Genomic DNA, 24201 nt, shown 5'->3' with positions numbered 1-24201 from the left:
AACAAATAACAATAATTATCATGAATGCATTGTTCATCATAAAATGAGAACTTCCACAAACATGTTTTATAAACAAGTTAAAATATAGCTTATAGCCATTTAGGAAAAACTTTCAGTCCAATATGAACTAGAGGTGTGTCACCCTGGAACTGCCCCATGCTGACTGCTGAATTTGGCCTCTCCAGACATTTAATACGACAAAGTCTTGAGTATTTCAGAAGTTTGAGACTGTTCTGCCACTTTTTCTTGGGTCCTGGGGGGAAAGTCAAAACAAAGAAAAAAAGCAGCAAAGGAGAACAGTGAAAAAGGAACTGTCTCCATGATTTAAAAAAAAACCCCAAACTGAAGTATCTTTTATACACTCAGATTCATATACTGCATTTTGTCTCCTTAGCAGCAATATACACATCTCACCAGGGCTCAATTCAGAAACCAGATCAACTGAGAATTACTTCCATGACAGAGAGATAGCTTGCTGTAGTGGAAGAAGCTCTGGGGTGGCAGCCAGAAACTCTTGGTTCTGGTCCCTCAGCTGTCACTTAATGTGACCTTGAAATAATTTGCTCAGGCCCTTTGGATTCTCTAGGTCCCTCTTTATGAAATGAGGCAAACTGGAGGATGTCCCAGTTTCTTTCCAGCTCTTACAAATTCCAAAATAAATGCAGCTGGTTAAAGTGATCAGAAGTTCTTCTGCTTCCTCTGTCCTCTTCTATTTCCTTGCCACTGAGAAGCCACTGAGAGGAGGTGGAGAGGCATCCAAGAATTAAAGAGTAAATAAATCCAGGGCAAGGGTGAGGACAGTCTGGATGGACGTCAAGACATTCTGAAGAAAAGCCAAGTGGGACCTGAGAAGACAAAGAAAAATGAGAACTCAAAACCCTTCATTTATGTTTTTAAAAATTTACTCTTTTTAGATGGTTTCAGAAAAATCTGGGAAGACTTATATGAACTAATGCAAAGTGAAGTAAATAGAACCAGAATATTGTACATGGTAACAGCCATCTTGTAATGATAATCAGCTGTGAAAGACTCTGATCAAAACAATGACACAGCAATTCCAAAGGACTCGTGCTTAAAAAAAAAATGCTATCCACCTCCAGAGAGAGAACTGATAAATTCTGTGTGCAAATTGAAGCATATATTTTCTTGCTTTTTTGACATGGCTAATGTTTGTCATGACAATACACACACATATATAAAATCATATTTCTTGCTTTCTCAATGAATGGGGGAGGAGGTGAAGTGAGGAAGAGAATATGGAATTGAAAATTCAAAAAATAAATTTCCCCTTTTCAAAATGTCAGTACTTTTTTTTTTGTATCACTATCATTTCCCAATTCCCCTATCCTTCAATAGAACCATCCCTTATAACAAATAAATATGGTCAAGTGAAGCAAATTAACACATTGGCCATATTGGCAAATATGTGCCTCCTTCAGCAGCTGTTGTTCACTACCTTTCTGCTAAGATGCAGGAAATATTATCGCACCACCAGCCCTCTGAAGTCGCAGTTGGACGCTACCTTGATCCGAGTTCTGAAGCCTTTTAATGTTGATTTCCTTTATATCACTACAGTCATCATGTGAATAGGTCTTCTTCAACTTCATTCTACATCATTTCATACAATTCTTCCCAAGTTTTTTCGAATTCTTATTTGTTGTTTCCAGTACCATAACATTCCATGCCATTCACATGCTACAATTTTTTCATCTGTTTCCCAATCAATAGGCATATCCTCTATAGTTAACAAGCATTATTCTATGCTTCTATATTCTGTAGTTCTTTGCTACCACAATAAGTGTCATTATAAATATTTTTGTACATATGGATTCTTTCTCTTTGGAGTATATACTTAGAGTATATTTCTTCTTTGGAGTATATACTTAGCAGCGGCATTACTCAGTCCAAGAATGTGTAGAGCTTAGTGACTTTTTTAAAGTAAAATTTCAAATTCAAACCCTAAATTTACAAAAAGCAATTGAAAAGTTACAGAAATCAGTCTAATTAGAATGTGATCCTGGGAAAAAGGAATTACATTTGATGACTAAAGAACATGCTGAGGAAAATGAATTATAGCATCTCGGATCTAGTATAACAGTTTACTTAAAACTTCTATTGTTCAGTCAATCAAAATATATAACCATCTACTGTATTTAAGACACTGTGCTAGCCTTCATTTCTTTGCAGAGCTGGGAGATGCTGCATATAATGTAAGACTTTTTCAATGTGTTGGATAGTTTTGCTGAATTATTTCCTCCCCTTGTTCTTATAAGGAATGGTTCTCTGGGAGAGAGGGGTTAGAGGGATACATGGGGAAATATAGGTGACGCAAAAATAAAACATTAATAAAATGTTATTTAAAAAGATACTGTGCTAAGTGCTATGGGGGATCAAAAGCATGTAGGACTTTAACTCTTACTAATGTTAATTCAAGGAACTAATAGTCAAATCGAGAAAATAAGATATACACTGGTGAACACTAACAGTACAAAGTAATATGCAAGTATAGGCAAATCCTTCTATCGGAGTTAAGAGGAAAGGCTCCCAGTCGAATGGATTATCTGTCTAGAAAGGCTTTAAAGAGGGTCTGTGGCATCATTAGGAAGTGTCCAGATACTATAGTTAGTTTTGTTGAGGTGGTTTGGTGGTAGGTGTGATGTTAAAAACAAAATATATAAATTAAAATTGGTTTACCTTTACATAGAGCTTTAAAGTTTACAAGGTGCTTTAAATGTGTCATCTCATTTGGTCCTCACAGGTATTATTATCTTCATTTTACAAATGAAAAAGTACAGGTTAAGAGAAATGCTCATAGTCATAAAGTTAGTAAGTGTTTTAGGCAGATGTCACTTGATGCCAAGTCTAGCGTGCTTGACACCATGCTACCTACCTCACTGATGATGTTGTAATGATCAGACCCGACAAAATGCATGGAAGTGTTTTGAAAATACAAAGCTGTTGTCATGCTCAAAGCTACTATTAATGTTATATTTGAAGATGACATTGTGGACTGTATCATTAACTACACTGCTACTCCCAGAATCAGCAGCACTGAGGCATTTTCAGAGGTGGTGATCCCTCTGGCCATTACTTCCACTATTTGTATAACAATTTTGTATAACAATTTGTATAAATTTGTATAACAATTGTCCTTATTTTGAACTTATTAAGGATCCTGGAAAAATAGCTTTGCCATGTAAACTTCCCTTTGCACAAAAAGCTGAAAGGGAGCCATATGTGCAAAAAAAAAACCCAACAAAAATAAAAGGAGGGAACCTAGAACTCAGCTGGCTTGTGATTTCTGTTAAGCTATATACCCTGAGCTGAGGCTACAGATGTCCTCGCCACAGTAACATGACTGCCAACCCTACCTAAACAAAGGGGGTGTCCATAAATTGGCGAATGATGAAACAACTTATGGCATGTGAACGTAATGGGATATTTCTGTAAGAAATAATGAAAGGGATGGAGTCAGCAAAACCTAGAAAGACTTGTATGAACTAATATATCAAAGTGAGCAGAACCAGGAGAACAATTTATACAATAATAATAATATTGTAAAGACAAATAACTTTGAGAGACTTAGGAACTTTGATCAATGAATGTCCAACCACAATTCTGAGGGACTGATGATAAAGCAGATTACCTCCCCTGCTAACAAATGTACTTAAAATGCAGAAGGAAACATACACTTTTGGCCAATATAGTAATTTATTTTGCTTGACTATGCATATTTGTTACAAGGACTTATTTTTTTTTCAATTGTGGGATAGGAAAGAGAGAAAACAAATGTTTGTTAGAGAAAAATCAAGTTTCAAAAAATAACAAAAATGAAAGGAAGGAACCTAGAACCCAGTTGACTTGTGATCTCTGTTAAGCTATATACGCTGAGCTGAGGCTACAGATGTCCTCACCATTGTAACATGACTACTACCCCTACCTAAGCTCTCTCCAGGCTCTCTCCTTAGGCTGGTGCTGGCCCATTTATGCCATCGGCCCCATCTTCACCATATTGGGGTGATTTTCCAGAGGGGCCATGTGACTCCAACTCACTCTCAGAGTGGTAGGGGTAACCGTAATGTAGGCAGGTCACACTTCACTTCTAGCCACTATAGCTCCTCACTCTTCACCAGAGTGCTTCTCATATTTGCTAATCAGTCACAATGACACCTTTGACTCTTGAATGTAAAACATTTACTAGAAGAGAAGGCAAAACCAAGCATAATCATGACGTTTGCTCAATAGAAAGCAAAAGCAGGAATAGTCAAAATACAAGAATCAACTCATAAACTTGAGTCATTCTCCCACCAATGAACAGTTTCCATGAGGGAGACTAGGCAGACACTTACAGAAACCTTGAAGTGAGGCATATGAGTGGGGAAACCCACATGCCTAGGGCAATTCACAAGTCCAGTTTGCAGTCCTGTATATCAGTGGTCTCATTTAGGGGGCTGTCTATACTGTGAATCAACTTCTCATCCTGAGACTCTCCCATCTCCATGCCTCTGTAATTCTTGGGCCACTGAAACTTAGTGAAGCAGCAGCATTACATTCTTCTATTGAAACAGCAGCCCTATGCCAAGGGTCAGCTCCTTTGTGTGTGCACCGAAGCGGTCTTAAGTTAGTTCAGTGACAAGAATTTTGTTCTCAAGTTAGGGATCTGCAAAACTCCTCAGATCTGCTCTCTTGGATCTGAGGAGTTTCAAACCACAGAGGGCAACAGAGAGCAATGCATCCAACCCCTTGAAGCCCTCTCAAGCTATAGATGGCGCTAAAGAGCAATTCAGACAAGTCCCGCCTGCAGGATTTAGCTTTCTCCAATGAGCTCTCAGCAGCAGCAGAGCTGTCCTCCAAAACAACTCCTAGCCCACACGCAGGGCTTGCCTGTGCTCTCAAACTCTAGATGGTGCTAACGAGCACTGCATGAAAGCTCAGCCAGCTTCTTCGGATAACAATAAGATTCTGCTTTGTCCAACCAGCTTCTTTCAGTTATAGAGCTACTCCAATGAGTTCCAGGCATCAACCACAAAGCCTGTCTACAGTCAGCTCTCTTGGTCAATTCATCCCAAAACGGATACTCTTCTCTTTAGATTCTCTTCTATTCCTCCTTCCAGTGTCTTGAATCGGGGACTCCTCATGGGTAGAGAGAGAGACCCACCTAGAATCATGGTTGAGAAACCCAGGGTTCACAGTTCTATCAGGTAGGTAGTATACTAGCAGATAGTCTCCCAAGCCGTTTTCTGATGTTTAGATTTTCATCTATATCCTTTAAAACCCTGAAAATAGGAATACGTCGAAGTCAGCTTTACGTCAATCATTGCTCTTGGTTCTGAACTTCTTTCAAAACAAGTCCTCTTAGTACATTTTTCTAAGGGACCGTTTCCCTTCAGGTCTTTGGAACTGTTCCAAGCTGCTCTTCTCACACAGTTGTCCTTTTATTCTGCCTCTTTCAGCAGGTAAGCTGTCCACATATAGCAGGGATAGCACTTTACATATCTATTTTGTATATACTTATATATACACATGTTGTCTCCCCCATAAAATGTAAGCTCCTTGAGAATATGGATTCTTTCATTTTCTGTCTTTGTTTCCTTAATACCTAGCACAGTTCTTGGCTTGGAGTAGGTGTTTGATTGCAGTTTATATGATAGTCTACTTAGAGAATCCTAGAAAATCAGTAGAAAGAATAATCAAGCTAATTAGTAACTTCAGTTAGTGAAAAAAGCACTGGCCGTGGAGTCAGAGGCACAGTCAGAGAGACTGTGTCCAATTGTTTACTCCCTACGTCATCTCGGGCAAGTTATTTAACCTCCTTGGGTCTTAGCCTCCTCATCTATAAAATGAAAGGATTGAACTGGGTGGCTTCTCAGGTTCCTCCTAGCTCTAGATCTCAAATCCTATGAAAGTAGCAGAATATAAAACAAATTCACAAAAATCAACAGCTTTTCTGTATATTACCAATAAAACTTAGTAGGAAGAAATGAAAAAAGGAATTGCATTCAAATAATTACAAAATGCATAAAGTATCTGGGAGTCAACGTATAAAGACTCTCACCTTTGAATACAACTACAAAATACTCTTTATAGAAATAGAAGAACACAAATAATCAGAAAGATATTAATTGTCCATGGTTGAACCACACCAATATAATAAAAATGATGTTACCTAAATTAATTTATAGCTTTAGTGCCATATTAACCAAACTGCCAAAAAATTACTCAATAGGAGTAAATGAGATAATAACAAAAGTCATATGAAGGAACAAAATTTCATTCATTCATTTTTTTGGAGGTAGTTGGGGTTAAATGACTTGCCTAGGGTCACACAGATAGTAAGTTTCTGAAGTTGGATTTGAACTCAGATCCTGCTGACTTCAGGGCTGGTGCTTTCTCCACTGTGCCACCTAACTGCCATCATCATTTCAATAGATATCATGGGAAAAAAGTAGGAAGGAAGGGGCATAGGATTACTAAATCTTAAACCATACTATAAAGCATCATCAAAATGAGTCAATATTGGTTAAAAACAGAAAAGTTAATAATGCAATTGGGTAAGCAAAATCCAGAAGTAATGGAACATAGTCAGCTGTTATGTAAGTCCAAAGATGACACTACTTATGTAAGAATTAACTGTTTGGCAAAAATAACCGAGAACACTGAAAAGCAATTTGATAGTAATTAAGTTTAGACCAATGTCCTATACTATATATCATAATAAACTTCATCTTTTAAAAGAATTGTAAGGGAATGAAAGAAAATAGTTTAAATAACAATGGTTAAAGTGAGCATTTGTAACTAAACGAGGTGTAGAGGTAATCTTAGAAGATAAAATGGACATTTTTTATTATATCAGACTAAATAGTGTTTGTATGAACAAAATCAATGCAGCTAGACTTAGAAGAGAAGCAGTAGGAGAAATTTTTGCAGCAAATATTTCAGATAAAAGTATCCATGATATCCAATGGATATTGGAATGGATATAAATATGTAAGAATAAGAGCCTTTCCCCAATAGATAAGTGGTCAAAGGATGGAATAGCCAATTTTCAAAAGACAAAATACCACATATGATAGAATGCTCCAAGTCATTAATAATGAGAGATCTACATTAAAACCACTCTGAAGTATCACCTTATGGCCTTCAGATTACCAAAGATGATCAAAGGTAAAAATTAGAAACATCAGAGGACCTGTAGGAAGATAGGCAAGCTAACATACTATTGATAGAACTGTGAAGTGATCCAATAATTCTTGGAAACAATTTGGCGCTGTACCAAAAAGTCGCTAAATTGTACCTATGATTTAACCCAGAAATACCTCCACTAGGCATATAATCCAAGGAGGTGGAAAACAGAAGGGAAAGTCTCATATGTATAACTAATGTAGAGAGAGTGAACCCTTTCTGTTGGCCAAAAATATAACACCCAGACAACTAGGCTTTCCTCTTGACAAACATGAATATTAAAGACAGGAATGTGGGTTATGTGAGTGGAGAATACTGTTATTATTTCCTAGCTCAAACTCATTTTCAGCCAAGCCCAAGAGCATCTTGGGAGTATATAAGACTGTTTAACCATAAGTAAGGTTGTTATCTATAACTGAAGGCTTTGATCTCTTATTCAGACATAGATGCTGAAAAGGGCAGGTTTAATCTTATCTTGGGGGCCCTCAGCCTGGCTTTTGTTGTCTGGGTTTGATGACTGTGACCAAAGAGCCTTCCTACTGTTATTATAATAGGTTCTAATCAATATATCCTTCCCTAGTGAAGGCCTCAGCAAAGTAGAAATCCCATGCCTACTGGGGAGGATGCCCAGAAGAAATGTCATCATGCCTGTAAGGGAGCAGGCCAGGCAGAACGATGTGTTCAGTAGAAACGCAAGCCTACTGAAAGCAGCATGATAACATCAGCAAATCATATCCTGCCATATTGGAAGTATGACTTTCCCCCACACAAGTAGTTACCTGGTGTGGACCTATCATTTTCCCTCATACACTCTCATATTTGATCCCTATGCACACTCACTTTCCACACTCATGGTGTGTACATTTGTGACAGAGTATGCTCTATTTTTATGAGGGGAATGCTCCATTGAAAATATTCCTACCATGATATTTCATTTAGTGCTTAAAAAAACCCAAACCTATGTCCTCTGGGTTACTATAGATAATGTAGTCCCACTGCTGGGGATACATCAACTACCATTTTGAGTGGATATGGACCCACACAGAACCTTGAACATGGGATAGCTATTCAGAGAGTCCCATATGTGAGTGAGGTGCTAAAGGTGCTACACAAAAATATTGATAGCAGCCATTAAATAATAGGCAGTATGTTTTGGTGGCTAGGGAGCAGGTCTCAGAGGTAGGAAGACCTGGTTCAAGTCCTGCCTGTGGCTCCCTCTAATGGTTATGCAACTCTGGGAAAATCCTTTTTAATTCTCAGTGTTTTAAACCACTCTGAGACCATGAATTGTAGAGAAAATGCTGACCTCCATTGGTAAAGTGAGTTTTTTCATTCAGGAGTTCCCTATATCTATGAAATCACAAGTCCAATCCTTATCTCTATTTTTAGTAGTATCAATTGAGAAATGATTTAATAAATTAACTAATTATTAACTTAAATTATAGATAACAATCTTATAGTTAGATACTTTTACACTAAGTAATAATAAAATAAAACATTATTATTCTATAAGAAATGACAAATATGAAGAATTCAAAGAAACTTGGGAAGAGTGAAGAAAGGAGAATCGGAGAACAATTTATACAAGGATCACAGCAATGTACAGTAAACCACATTAAAAAAACACAACACTTCATGACTCTAATCAATGCAGTGTCCAGGCATGACTCCAGAGGACCTCATGATGAAGCATGCCTTCTGTCTTTTGTCAGAAAGGGGAGGCTCCAGGTGCAGAATGAGGCATATTTTTCAGACATGAACAATGTGGTGACTTGTTTCATTTGACTGTATTTAGTTGTTATGAAAAGTTTCTACTGGTGGAGAAGGAGGAATCATGGAGAAATGACATTGGTTTAAAAAAAGAAGTGAATAAAACATTTAAAATTGTTGTTGTGTTTGTCCTTCATTTTCAAAGAGGACCATGGCATAAGAGAAATGATGACATGAATTACAGTTGACTTTGATTTGAGTGAGGGAGAGCTGTGCAAGGTCACCAGCCTCACTTTCTCCTCCAGAGCCATCTAGGTCCAGTGGCCTGATATTCATCAAGATGACTGGAGATGACCCAGGATATAATAGGAGACCCTGGCCTTTTTAAGCTAAGGCCTTTTCACCTACTCACTTACAGTGAGGTAACACCCATTCAGTGAATGAAAAGGTTCTACTGGTGGAGAAGGAGGAGTCATGGAGAAATGACATTGGTTTAAAAAAGAAGTTAATAAAACATTTAAAATAAGAAGAAAAGGAATAGTTGGAGCTGATTTAAGTTTGTCAAGGAAGGCTTTTTGAAGGCAAGTTTGGAATAAGGTTTAAAAGGAGAGAAGGGACACAGATTGCCAAAGAGGAAGGAGAAAGGCCTTTCAGGAGGGACCAATTTTAGATGAAAAAAGCACAGAGTGAAAATGAGGAAGTTTCGTTCCTTGGAGGTGGTGGCAAATGGTAAGAGACTAAAGTAAGGTGATTAAAACCAAGGTGTGTCAAATGATAAAGGCCCTTCAAACACGAGAAGTTCAAATTTCATCCTGAAAGCGAATGGAAAGCAATAGTCTCTTGTCCCAGATGACTCCAGGTTAGGGGGTAGGGGCATAGGGGAGGTTGTTAGGTTACCTTCACACACTGGCAGCCTTGCCAGAGGTTGAGGCCGGTTCAATATGGGCTAGTGGGATCACCACGTCATTTCCCTCTTCTTCTGTGGCCGCCACAGTAGGTCCTTGGGGGACAGAGTAAAGGCCAACCTCTGGTTGTTTACAGACTAAAAGAAAAGTTACACACATATTTCAGTTATTTTTTGGCCATGTACTTTTTTAGCCTTCATGAGAACATAGATTTGGAACTGGAAGAAAGCTTAAAGTTTATCTAATGACAAGATTCTAGCCTAATCCTCTCATTTTACAGACAAGGATATTGAGGTGAAATGACGAGCCCAAAGTCGCGTAAGTAGCAAGTGGAGAAGCTGGGATTTTACTCCAAGGAGTACTCACTAAATCCAGCCATCTCTCCACACCATGTTGCCTTCCTTCGGACATTAGAACTGGGAAAGGCCTATGAAGCCACCTTGTCTCTCCTTATTTGACTTGTGAGGTGGATTCTTCCAAGTAGATATTCTCCATTGAACCTTTCTCATAGAACCATAGAATGTCAGAGCTTCATGACACTTTGGAGATGACCCAGTTCAACCTTCTTTACTTGACACACTTGGAGAGTAAGCTTCAAATAGGAGAAAGGACTTGCCCAAAGTTACGCAGATACAAGAACACAAGTCTTCTGACTCGCCATCTAATGCTATTTCTAGAAACCCTCCATGATCTCTTGGGGGATGTGGCTATTGATTATTTGCTTTTGTGGTCAGAAAATAACAAGTAAGTCCATCTTCAAATTTTCTTTGCTTGTTGTCACTTCATTACTGTCTTCATGATAACCTCAGATAATCAGGCTTTCAACTTTGTCCAAGAAATGCATCTATTTCCTACTTGGAGAAGCTTGAAGAAATAAGGGTGGCAAAGAGTCCAGTACTAGTCTATGGTCTGGATCAGTTCTCTAAATGTAAAACAGAGCAGAATGTAAAGGGTTTAGCAGCAGGAATGAAGAACAAATGTCTTCATTTCCAGCCTCACCTTCTAGTGTTACTAAGAAAAGCTCCCTATAGGGTAACCAGAATATATGCCATCTTGGAGTGGGGGGGGGGCGGTAGAAATGGGGAGAAAATTTGTAATTCAAAGTCTTGTGAAAATCAATGCTGAAAACTAAATATATTAAATTAAAAAAAACTTTAAAAAAAAAGAAAAGAAAAGCTCCCTTATATTCTGCATGGTCTTGGGCACAATGGGAGCTAAATTTATTCACGAAGATCAAGTTGACCTTGGCGAGTTCTCACTATGGGTTAGGTGGGGTAGAGAAAAAGAGAGATTTTAATTAACAAAAGAGTTGAAGGAGTCCCAAGCCTATGGACTGGCTCCCTAAAGAGCCATAAACATTCTCCTTGGGGGAGAGGCCTCCTGGTAGCTTCAATTAAATAGAGAAGCAGCAGGTGGCAGGGGCAGCTCATCAGAGAAGCAGTGCCATAGCAAGTCCAGGGAGAAAGAGAAGACTGCAATGCGGCAAGAAGCCCAGCAGATGACAGCAGAAGTTCTCCAAGGAAGGGATCAATGGCGGCTTCCAAGTCAGTGATGTTCCAGATGGGACACAACACTGGGAATCAGAGCTGTCCAGGCTTTAAATCTTCCCTTTTTCACTAGTGGCATGACTTTACGGACGCTTATGCCTCGATGTATATGTGGGGAAGGAGGAGAAGAGGAGAAGTTAGTTTCCTTGTTATTTCTTTGTTTATCTGCTCAATCAAATGCCTTTACTTTGAATGGCTATGTCCTCTGGGTTAGTCTGATAAAAGGAAAACATTGGGTGGGGTGTTGGGAGTCATGGTTTGCATATATGTATACCCAAAGAGTACCTTGAATCTTGGTCTACATTTCAGGGGGTCATAATGAATCTACATTTTGATTTACAAAAAATATCATTAATTTCCCTCCTCTTCCTCACCATCACTAATCTTTTATTTAGAGATCCATTTCCAAGGAATGAAAATAATAAAAATTCTTATTAGTCTCATATTTTCCTCAACCTCTATAATATTTACAGGAGTGAAGGTAGAGGGTGTTGGACTGTAATTTCATCAAAACTCATTTTCTTTAATAGCTGGAGGCTAAATGATTTTCCTGGGGTCACATAGCCCTCTATCTACTACTTAATTTACATCAAATAAGACATCCATTTTCCTAAACTCTATAATATTTGCCCCTCCCAAATCTGGGGTTGGAATTTTAGTTGGTATCGGAAATGTTTTCTAAAAGACCAACAGTTCCCAAGGTCTCGGATGGGATTTAAACATTAGAAAGTGAGCATAAGAGCTTTTTAGTCATCAAATGGGGAAAGCTACAATCTCCACAGTACAAAGCAAGTTAATGATATCATGAATCAGATGGTACTTACATCGGTAGTGGTATCGTTTCAGACACAGTATCAAGGCTATGAAGAAAAAGCAGATGCTTGTCACAATAGAAGCAATGATGAGTGGTTGGCGACTTTGCACAGTGGGTAGGACCATTTCTGTGGGGAGGCAAGAAAGAGTAAGTGTGAGCCACAAAGCTGTGACAGCATCCCTCTACCATTTTGATCCCTCACAGATGATAGGAAAGGATATTCTCTACTTCTTTGCCTAAACTACTATACAATGTTCAACAGCTGCAATTTCCATTACATAACTTTTTAATCAAACACCATCTTGGTCTGAATAAAAAGAGACCTCAAATCCTGTAACAACAATAGTAGCTATTAACTGTAATAACCATTGTGCCATTGATTCAATCATGTCCCACTCTTTGTGACCCCGTTTGGAGCTTTTTTTTTGGGCAAAAATACTGCAGTGGTTTGCCATTTCCTTCTCCAGCTCATTTTACAGATAAGGAAACTGAGGTAAAAAGGGTCACACAACTAGTAGCTAGACATAATGCCAGGACCATTATAGAAGAGAGTCAAGATGATTCTAAAGGACTTATGATGAAAAAATGCTATCCACCTCCAGAGAAAGGACCGATGGAGTCTGAATGCAGATCAAAGCACACTTCTTTTTACTCTTTCTTTCTTTTTCTTTCTCTCTATCTCTTTCTCTCTCTCTTTCTATCTTTTTCTTCCTTCCTTACTTCCTTCCTTCCTTCCTTCCTTCCTTCCTTCCTTCCTTCCTTTTTGGTCTGTGTTCTCTTTTGCAACATGGCAAATACGGAACTATGTTCTGTATGACTTCACGTGTATAATCTATATCAAAGTGCTTGCTTTCTTAAGGATGGGAGAGGGGAGGGAAGGAGGGAGGTAATTTGGAACTCTAACATTATTTTAAAAAACCAAATGTTAAAATTGTTTTTGTATGTAATTGAGAAAAAATAAAATAAAAACATTCTTTAAAAAAGAAAAAGAAGAAAGTCAAGAGGACCAGAGTTCAGCTGCAAGTATAATCCTATTAAGGGGAGAGCATTCAGACTGGACGTTCCTTTGTCGCTCCAAATATATTTATGCAGCCCTCAAGAGGAACAAGTAATAAGTGTAGATAGTTCAGGCCAATAACATGCCCTCAGTCTCACTGTCACTAGGCAAAAGATGCTATTAGAAGCAGTAGCCTATGTCCCTTTTCAGCTCCTTGGCTGACTAGGTAACAACTAAGAGAGAGGGGGAATAGGTAATTGTTGTTGTTGGGTCATTTCTGAGCCTCCTTGACCTCTTTTGGGGTTTTCTTGGCAGAGATACTGGAGTGGTTTGCCATTTCCTTCTTGAGCTCATTTTGCAGATGAAAAAACTGAGGCAAACAGGGTTAAGTGACTTGTGTAGGGTCACACAGCTAATAAGCATCTGAAAGATTTGAACTCAGGTCTATCCTGATTCTAGGGCTGGTGCTCTATTCACTGCACCACCTAGCTGCCCTTGGGTTGAATAGGAGATGAAAGGAAAGCATGGGTTCATGAATCTCCTGGTTTCCACTTCGTCTCTGGAACAGCTTGCAAAAAACTGTTGGACACTTATCGGCTTATTGATTTTGTTGTCATTCCACCTGTCCTCATTTCAGTCAATTAATCAAAAACAATCAATTAAGCACCCACATGCCAGGCATTGTTAGGTGCTGGAGATAAAAAGATGAGAGTGAAACAGCCCCTGCCCTCCAGTTTACATTCTGCCAGACATCACGTACAGAAATAGGCATATACAAGGTGCTTTGGGGGGGAAACCCCCGGCAGCTACGGGCATGACGAAGGACCTTCTGCAGAAGGTAACACTTGAGCTGAGCCTTAAAGGAAACTGGGGATTCTGAGACAGAGAAGTGAGGAGGGAATGCATCCCAGGTGTGCGGGACAGCCAGTGAAAATGTATGGAGACAGGAGATAGGGAGCCTGGTGTGAGGGGCAGCACTTGAGAATAAGCGGAGAGGAATGACATAGGATGAGGCTGAAAAGGCAGGTTGGGGCCAGGCTGCGCAAGCCTTTAAATGCCAAACTGGGGAGTTTATAATTTCATCCTACAGGCCAGTGGATCATGAATTTAAAGTTGAAAGAGACCTCAGCAGCCGGTAGTACAAGCCCTTGATTTTACAGATGAGGGAACTGTAAACCTGGGTGATTTGCTCAAGATCACATAGGAAGTGAGTAACAATGGGGAGGCCATGGAATTTATTGAGGACAGCAGTGACATGGTCAGATTTGTGCTTTAGGAAAATCGGTTTGGGAGTTCTGTGGATGGACTGGAAATGGGGTTAGGGGGAAATGTGAGGCAGGAAGACTAACTAAAAGGCTATCGATGTCACCCAGGTAAGAGGCAATGAGGGCTTGAACTAAAGTGTTGGCTGTGGGAACAGGGAGAGGGGGATTGATGTGAGAGATGTGAAGACAGAAACTGTAATGTTTGATAACTGACTGGATATGCAAAGTGAGGTTGACAACGAGGTGATGAATCTGGCTGACTAGAAGGATGGTGGTATCTTCAACAGGAATGAGAGAGTTTAGGAAAGAGGTAGGCTTGGGATGCTGGGTGGGAGAGTGGATAGAGCAGCTGGCCTGAAGACAGAAAGACTCATCTTCCTGAGTTCAAATCTGGTCTCAGACATTTACTAGCTGTGTGATCTTGGGCAAGTCACTTAACCCTGTTTGTCTCAGTTTCCTCATCTGCAAAATGAGCTGGAGAAGATAATGGCAAACCACTCAAGTGTCGTTACCAAGAAAATGCCAAATAGGGTCATGAAGAGCCAGACATGACTGAAACAACTCCACAACAAAAGGTTTAGGGAGAAAGATAATGAGTGGTTTTGGCTATGTCGAATTTGGGATATCTCTGGAACATCTAATTCAAAGTGTCTAGCAGGCAGTTGGTGATGCATTTGGCAATCACTAGGGAAACTGGAGCTAGATATATAAATCCAGGAGTTGTAGAGATCACAATTGAACCCATGTGAGCTTGGTGATGAAGTCATCAAGAGAAAGGAGGTAGACAGACAAGAGGGTCAAGATAGAGACTTAGGATATACCTATGGTTAGGGGGCATGTTGTGGATTATGATCCAGCAAAGGAGACTGAGGAGTGGTCAGATAGATAGGAGGAGAACCAAGAGCATCACAAAAACCAAGAGACAGAAGTATTCTACAGGAGGTGCTGGTCAACAGTGTCAAATGTCACAGAAAATTTAAGAAGGATAAGGACTAAAATAGGTCATGAAGTTTGTCAATTAAGAGATCACTGGTGACTTTGGAAATAGTAATTTTAGTTGAATGATGTGTCAGATTACGAAAGGTTTAAAATAGAATGAGAAAAGAAATAATTAAAATAATGGGTATAGACAGTTTTCAAGCAGTTTATCTGAATGAAGAGAGCTATGGGATGATATGCAACAACATGATTGTTTTTTTTTGAGGGAAGAAGGGAGGACAATCGGGGTTAAATGATTTGCCCAAGGTCACACAGCTAGTAAGTGTGTCAAATGTCTGAGGCTGGATTTGAACTCAGGTCCTCCTGACTCCAGGGCCAGTACTCTTATCACTGCACCACCTAGCTGCCCGCAGCAACATTATTGTTAACTTAAAAAATCCAAGCTATAGAGCTGGGGATGACCTTAGAGGTCATCTAGTCAAGCTCTATCCTTTCACAGGTGAGGAAACAAAAGGATAGAGAGGTTAAGTGACTTGCCCAATGCTATACACATACTGAGTGGGAGAGGGGATTCGAATTTAGGTCATGTGACTCAAAATTGAGCATACTTTGTGCTGCATCATGCAGCTACATCCCTGGCATAAACGGTTTCATCCTAGATGAGGCCATGGTGAGTTATGTGTAAGAGCAGTAGCTGGTGTCCAAATTGGGCAAAATTTCAGCAGAAGGGTATGTGAGAAGGAACCAAGAAATGATTCCCCACCTAGAGAGAGACAAACATAGTTGTGTTTTTTTTAATTCTCTTAAAATCATTACAGATCCATCAAATATCAGAGATTCCTTGACCACTTTGTGAAGATGGTCCAAAATCTATCATTGTCCATTGTGTAGGTCTCCACTAGATAATGGTAGACCACTGAGTTAACAAATGAGGTGACTAACTTCTGCGTTGAGTTTTGGACTTTCATCTTAAAGAATTTTATCATCTTTACTCTTTCTCAACTAGCTATCGGTATCATTTCAGTTCTCAGAAAAAATTAGGAAGGAATGAAATTTGTGCCATGGACTTTGGATTTCAAGCAGGTGTTCTTAAGCCCATGGAGTCATTCTTGGAATAATGTTTTAAAATAAAATACATAGGATTGCAAATGAAATCAATTATATTGAAATAAAATGAAGTTTTTCCCATTCAAGCTCACGGACCCCCGAAATCTATCCTAGGTTAAGAACCATTGGTTTAGATAGTAAGTGTGACCTTGTCTAATCAGTGTTGCTGAGCAGTGAGAGAAAAAATTTGCCAATGGAACTTTCAGTACTGATGCATCTCAGCTGCTTTCTCTAGGAAGAAGACAGTATCCAGAAAATGACAGTAGATATTCAGAACTGTTTTCATGCGTTTCCCAGTTGAAATGTTTTCAGGATGGCTTAAACTAATGGCAAACACTGCATTCCACCCCCAAGAGCTCATGCCTCGTTCACCTTTTTTTGTGGAGGGAACCCCCCAAATACCAAAAACCAAAGCCAAAATCATCATTTGATTTATGCGAAATTATAAGGTCACTTGAATTTTAATAACTTTAATTTAGTGGTTCCATCTTTTAATCAGCTTACTCTGAGAGATTTTTTTTGCTTCTGAACAGTGACAACTGGAAGAAGTCATCAGAGAATGTGACAGCTGACTCAATTTGCTGTCCTTTCATTCTTTTTCATGTCCTGCTCATTCATTCTTTTGTAGATTTTCCACCTACCTATAAATCCCAAGCAAAGAATTGGCAGACCTCTTTTAGTGGTGTTGCTATGGACAGATCTTGAAGACACCTTAGTCTAGAGTAGGTAATGTATGTTGATGATCTATGCTATCTGACTAATTTTAGCCATGTGAACATCATCAGCAATAGACCTCTATGCGCAGCTTGGTGCTGCAGTGGATAGGGCTCCAGCTCTGGAGTCAGGAGGACCTGTGTGTGCTCAAATTCAGTCTCAGGTACATTAGCTGTGTGACCCTAGGCAAGTCACTTAACCCCCATGCCTCAAAAAGAAACAAATAAAAAAGGAATAGATGTCTCTGATCTATTTTTTAAAATATTCTTAAGCATCAAAAAGAGCACTTCCTTACATAGAGAGCAGAAGACAAAAAGAGAATTCTATTTGAAACTGTGAATCTCCATTTCACTCTGCTTGCTTTAAAAAAAAGCATAAAAATAAGCACTGATTGTCAATCATTTGACTATCTCTGGCAATGTTAGGGATAGAGGCATAACTAGCAATTTTAAGATCTGGAGCAATTACCACAAAAGGCTCCCTTAATTCAACTTTTTAAAACACGTTTATTTTTTTTCCAGGGAAAATCTTGGGACACAAGTTCCAGCAAGCAGATAACTAAGGATACTGCAAGGCTGCCTTCATCAGGGAAGGGCCAGGGAGGACTTCTGGCTAAGTAGGTCCTAAGCTCAGTTTCTATCTGCCAAAGGACTATAAGAGCTCCAAGTGTGCCCCAAATGTTGGTACCAAGTGGCAAAGTCCTGATTTTCCCACCTTAGTTATGGTGCTATTTTTTTTAAAGCAAGAGGAATGGCTGGGCTGTGGACTGCACACGTAGATGGGAAGTTTGGAATGTTTATGGATGTGCAGAAACAACTGTTGCTTCTTTCAGTTGTGTGCCAGCAATTGCCTGGCAGATGGAACTAGAAGCTGGTTTTTTTAAGTTCATCTAAGTCGGGGGTGAGGAACCTTCACCCTCAAGGCCACAGCTTCACAGAACTAATCCCCTTAATAAAAGGATTTGTTCTGTAAAACTTGGACTCAGTTAAAAGGCTGCCTCCAAGGCCCCAGAAGGCCCCATGTGGCCTTGAGGTGGAGGGTTCCTCAACCCTCATCTAAGCCCTTTAGTGCTTCTTAGTCTGTATAGTATATCTATGTAATAATGGTTTCTGCCTGCTTAGATTTTTGGTAAGCTAGGTTAGGTATCACAGTGAGTCAGTGTCAAAGTCAATTCTAGATTCTTGACTCCTAACTCTCTGGGTCTTATCTTTCATTCATCATGTGTATAATCTTGTTTATACCTAGTTGTTTACCTATTGCCAACCTCTTTAGACTCTTAGCTCCTTGAAAGTAGGGACTGTCTGTCGCCTTTCTTTGTGCAGTTATTTCTTCCACATTTCGGAGGTTAGGGGTGTGGCTCCCCCTCTATCTGGACAATCCATGTAAAATTTTTTGGCCCTCCCTTTGTACCAGAGAAGAAGTCTGCATTTTTTCTTTTTTTTTAATGGGGTGTTTACAGTACCTCATTATAAAATTTGGGTGAAGTATTTGGTCATAGGTTCTATGTTATCTGCTGACCTTCGCATGTCATCTGCGGCTTTCACAAAACTCCCCCTAAAATTCCCATTTAATTTCTTATGCTGACCCTTGATATATTGAAATCGTGATGGGGAAAATCCCAATGTAGAAGAGATAACTGTATTCTCAGCACTTAGGACAGTGCCTGGAGTGAAGTAGGCACTTAGTAAATGCTAATTGGATGGACTTGATTCATTTGTGACTCGAGGGGGTTGGATTTGATGATCTCTGTGAAATTCCATGGTTCTATGTATCCCTGACAGAAGCTATATAGTAGAGTGGAAAACAGCAATAGCATAAATAGCTAGCATTTATATAATACTTTAAGCTTGCAAAGGGTTTTATAAATGTTCTCTCATTTGATTCTCACACAACTCTAGGAACTAGGCGCTAGGTGCTACTATCATTCTCATTTTACAGATGGGGAAACTGAGGTTAAGTGACTTGACCAGGGTCACACAGTTAGTTTCTAAGGCTGGATTTGATCTCAGGTCTTCCTGACTCCAGATCCAGTGCTCAATTATTATACCATCTACCTACCTCGTTAGGCTTAGAATCACAAGTACTAGATTTGAGACTTGGCTCTGTCCACATACCTTGTGTCTATGGGCAAATCACTTGGCCTTTCTGGACCTCAGAATTTTTCTTATCTAGCAAATGGGGTAATGATACTTGTATTATTTGTATAATACTTTGTATTATTTGCCTCTGTGAGGTAGTTAGTAAGGAAATGCTGCTGCTACCCAGAACATTTCCCCAGCTCTTCTCGTAAATCAACTGTGCAAAAAAAGACCAGAGTTATCACTTTTAGGCACACCCAGGAAGTTTTTAGACTTAAAACATGAGAATCCAGCCTCATTGCCCGTACCCAGCTTTATCTCTGGTCTGAGCTCTCAATGACTTTTTGACTAGTTGGGAAAAAAAGTCAAATGCACTCTTAAAGGGCAAAAGTTTGGACCATTCAAATGGTGCATATTCCAGAAACAATGTGCAGCAGGAAATTCTTCAAAAGAAATTCAAAAAACTTTGGAATACATATACAGCTTCCCAAGTTGACAGCTCTCAGTTGGTCATTAAGTTCACATTTGTTTAAAAAAACCAAAATAACCAAAACTCTACTTTCTCAGTGCCATACCTATTTTTCTTTTTTGGCATTTGTCAAATTCAGAATTTTAAAAATTTAATATTTTTTCCAATATGGGGAAGCACAGTGCTTACTTCACTGGATTGTTGTGGGGAAACAATCTTGTAAGCACAAAAATTCTATGGAAAATAAATCAATGCTATTAATATTATTGTATTAGTCATGTAGAGCTCCTTTTTTTGGAGGGGGGAGGTGAGGCAATAGGGGTTAAGTGACTTGCCCAAGGTCACACAGCTCATAAGTGTCAAATGTCTAAGGCTGGATTTGAACTCAAGTCCTCCTGACTCCAGAGCCAGTGCTCTATTCACTGTACCACCTAGCTGCTCTTATATAGAGCTTTATAATCTTTGCCAAAGTAATTTGTATTACATTACCACATTTAGTCATCAATCACAAAAATCCTGGCAGGTCATTAGAATAGGTTTTGCACCCTTTTTACAGATGAGGAAACAAAGACCAGGAAAGGTGGTGGGAACTGTTCCAAGTCACATACAAATGGAATAAAGCATACAATTCCAGATTTCAGTATTGTTGAATATTGTCTTTGTGTGCCACCTCCTACCACAATAAATTCCTTAAATAAATTCCTATTGAACTAAAGATTTAAAAAAAGGTGGAGCTTAACCCTCTGATAGGAAAAAAGTGTTCACTCATTGGGGACTGACTAAGCAAGTTGTGATATAGCCAAATGTAATGGAATTTTACAGTGCTGTGAGAAATATCGAATGGAAAGAACTCAGAAAAGTATAGGAAGACTTATATGGTATTGGTGAGTGAAGTAAGCACAACCAGGAAAAGAATATGCACAATGACAACAACATAAATAGGACAACAACAAACCCAAGCTGACCACTGGGTAATTAAATGACCAAGCCTGGCCCTGTAGAAGAGTTGGGAAAATACACGTGCATTTCCTAGTCATAGAGGTGTGAAATATTGAATATACTGCCAGAGTCAGCTGATGTGTTGATTGGTTTTTCTGAAATGCTTTTCCTTCTCCTCTTTCTTTTCAAATCTTTGTAACAAGTGATGGTTCACTGGGTAGGGGAGGGGGAGGGATATTTTAGGAAATACTTTTTCTACCTTTCCAGTCTTCTTATACCTTATTCTCCTCCACCTAGTCTGTGATACAATGACATAGGTTCACTTGCTCTTCCTCAAACATAATACTCCATCTTCCAAGTGAACATTTTCACTAACTGTCTCCCATGCCCAGACATATTTCCCTCCTCATTTCTACCTTCTGGTATCACTGGCTTCCTTCAAATCTCAATTAAAGTCCTACAGTTAAGAAGCCTTATCAGTCCTCCTTAATCTTAGTGCCTTCCCTCTGAGATTGTCTCCAATTCTTCCTGTATATATCTTCTTTGTACATTTGTTTGTGTGTTGTCTCTTCTATTAGACCATGAGCTCCTTGAGAGAAGGGATTGTCTTTGCCTTTCATTTAGCACAGAGCCTGGAACATAGTAAGCACTTAATAAATGCTTGTTGACTTTACTTGACTTGAAATAAATGTGATATAAAAATCAAAGGAGTAAATTTTTAAAAAGCTAATTTTTTAAAAAGGGAGTACAAAAAATATGATTAATCAAGGATTTTAACTTGTCATGCTTGTAATGGTTTCTGAAATGATACTTACGTAAGGTAAGATTTGCTGACACTTGAAAATCACCATACTTGATTAAGCAAGTGAAAGAGGAATTGATGGTTCGATTGATATGCAGTTCACTGTCAATATCATACAGCCTAGTTGTTGTATCTTGCAAAATGGTGGTGTTGAAGGAAGTTACTTCTTTCCCATTTTTCAACCAGAAGAGCTTAGGCTGTGGATAACCTTTGCTAGATGAACAAGTTATTCTCCAAGTAGGAAAAGACAATTCTTCTTTATTCATAAGGATAATAGGATCTGAGAAGTCAGCTGGAGAAAGAACAAGGAGGTAAGTACATCCAGAAGGTAGAAACAAGTGGAGAGATGCTATGTAGAGAACTTTGTATTTGAAATCAATAGTCTTACAATTGGAAGAATTATAAATCTGAGACAGAGATGGCCAAGACTGTTTTCCTAATCAACTACATCTCAAGGAATATTTTTTCTGCTTGTACTTGACTGGTTATCCTAATTCTCATCTATTTGTAATAGGGGAACAGAAAGAGGACATATAAGCCAGCCATCTGTGCACTTCTCACCAGGTTGCAGTCTGAACCACTCCATCATGTCCCAGAAGTCTTTTCATCCCAAAAGATCATTTCTTTTTGGCTAAGGAAATTTTTGGTAATGTATACAATAAGCTCTCTGTCATATGGCATGGTCCAGGGATGTATTTCTGGTTAAGCAAATACTCCAGTGAATAAAACGTGAAACTTTTATAAGCTATGTGGATTGTCAGCTTTAAATAATTGAAATACATATATGTGTATACACATGTATGTGTGTGCTCACATGCCTTTATGCACACATGGGATAGGGGGGTTTAATGGATAGAAAACCAGGCTCAGAGTCAAGAAAACCTGGATGAACGTTCTACCTCTAACACAGATTGGTCATATGAACTAGAACTAGCTGTTTAAGCTATCAGTGCCCCAAGCAACTCTTTAAAAATCATTGATATCTTTTTTTCCCATGGTCTACATTTTCCAGAGTATCCCTACCTCCTCCCCTTCCAAGAAAGCCGTCCCTCATAACAAAGAATAAAAATGAGGGGAAAAACAGTTCAATAAACTAACATATTGAAAAAGTTTGAAATTACATGCAACATTTGACACCCTTTGTCCCCCATCTCTGTAAAGAAGGAAAGGAGATCTAGATAATTCTCTAAGGTAGAACATTTACTCAGCTGTCCCTGTACCAATCAACTCCCGAGTGCAGATCCCTTCAAACAAATATACCTACCTAGAGAATACAATCATCATAACAATACTCTGTGCATAAACACTTGTTGAATGAAATGATGATTTCATGTGTACTATTGAGTATGATTTTCAAAATTCTTTCCCATGAGTTATCTCATTCAATAAAATACAATTATCATTAAACCTACAATGCACATACTTTTAATATCCTTTGATGATCCAAGAAGAAGGACCTTTAGGATTTTGGAGTGCCTGGGCATCTATTATTTTACTGCTCATATGCAGAAGGGCCATCTAATAGAGATTTTTAGCCAGCAGGATGATCAATAAATCTGACTTTACTATCTGATTAATATTTCTTATGCTTCAAAGATCTAGGAGTGTGGGTACTCCTTCCACTAGTGCAGATCTCAGCCCTTCAGCGACTTAGTAAATAGTTTTCAAGAGTTGCTCTGCCTAAAAATTCACTCCGCTGCAGCCCAGACTGATGATGAACCTCTGAACTTAGCTCTGCTGGTCCTCAGACAAAGAGGCTCACAGGCTGTCATCAGTCCACTTTCAAGTACATCCCAGCTCTGTGGAATCTGATGTACATGGCAGAAGTTGGCATCATTTTCATGCTTTGATGAGGTACCGGAGCAGGACTTTAATGGAGGCATATAGAAGATAAATCTGACCGGAGGTTTTACTTTATTCATAGTGAGTAAAGTTACTAGTTCTCCTTTAACCCTGAGAAAAAGGAGTCTCTTCTCCTTTGATAAATCTTCTGTTAGGATTATGGGAGCTGCCAAAGCGATCTTCCTTAAGCATAGGTCTGACTTCAGAGGCTTCCTGTTGCCTCCAGGATAAAATAGAAACTCCTTGGTTTGGATGTGAAAGCCTTTCACAACCTTCACAAACCGAAGGAAGGTTTGGAAGCACTACCCTTCCTTTCTGGTCTCATTATATTTTTATTTCCCTTCCTACCCTCAAAGGTAGGAAACACCAAACACCTTTCTGTTCCTCACACATGTTGCTCCAGCTTCCGTTTCCGTGTGGGTGCATGATCATGCCCCTCATCTGGGATGCTTGCCCAATAGAATGTGGGCTCCTTAAGGAAAGGAATGGTTTTAATTTTATCCCTGTGTTCTCAGGCTCTAGCATAATACATGGCACAGAGTATATGCTTAACAAATAATTATAGTTAATTGGTTAATTAACGTAACTCTCACTAGCTGTGAGCTTGGGCAAGGGGAAGGGAATAAGTATTTATATAGCACCTACTATGTGTCAAGCACTTTACAAATATTATCTCATTTGATCCTCACAGCAATCCGGGGAGAGAAGCTATTTTTATCCTCATTTTACAGTTGAGGAAACCAAGGCAGACAGAAGTTAAGTGCCTTTCCCAGGGTCACACATTAAGTGTCTGAGGTTGGATTTGAACTCAGATTTTTCTGAGTCTAGACCCAATGCTCTACATGCCTCAAGGGCAAGTCATTCGATTTTTCTGCTTCCTCAGCTTTAAAA

General features: G+C 39.1%; 1 protein-coding gene across 1 annotated transcript in view; it reads right to left on the bottom strand.

Annotated features, from left to right (window-relative positions):
* Nucleotides 1-340: 340 nt before the first annotated feature.
* Nucleotides 341-24201, bottom strand: part of CD80 (CD80 molecule) — a 36449-nt gene continuing 12588 nt past the window's right edge. The window contains exons 4-7 of the mRNA XM_036747019.1: nucleotides 21482-21760; nucleotides 12169-12285; nucleotides 9790-9934; nucleotides 341-845 (exon numbers count right to left, since the gene is read on the bottom strand). Of these exons, the coding sequence (XP_036602914.1) occupies nucleotides 9792-9934; nucleotides 12169-12285; nucleotides 21482-21760 (539 nt within the window). The 3' untranslated portion in view covers nucleotides 341-845; nucleotides 9790-9791. The remainder of the gene's footprint in view (nucleotides 846-9789; nucleotides 9935-12168; nucleotides 12286-21481; nucleotides 21761-24201) is intronic.

This window comes from Trichosurus vulpecula, chromosome 2, assembly GCF_011100635.1.
Source record: "Trichosurus vulpecula isolate mTriVul1 chromosome 2, mTriVul1.pri, whole genome shotgun sequence".
NCBI lineage: Eukaryota > Metazoa > Chordata > Mammalia > Diprotodontia > Phalangeridae > Trichosurus > Trichosurus vulpecula.
This window is presented reverse-complemented; position numbering and strand designations above follow the sequence as displayed.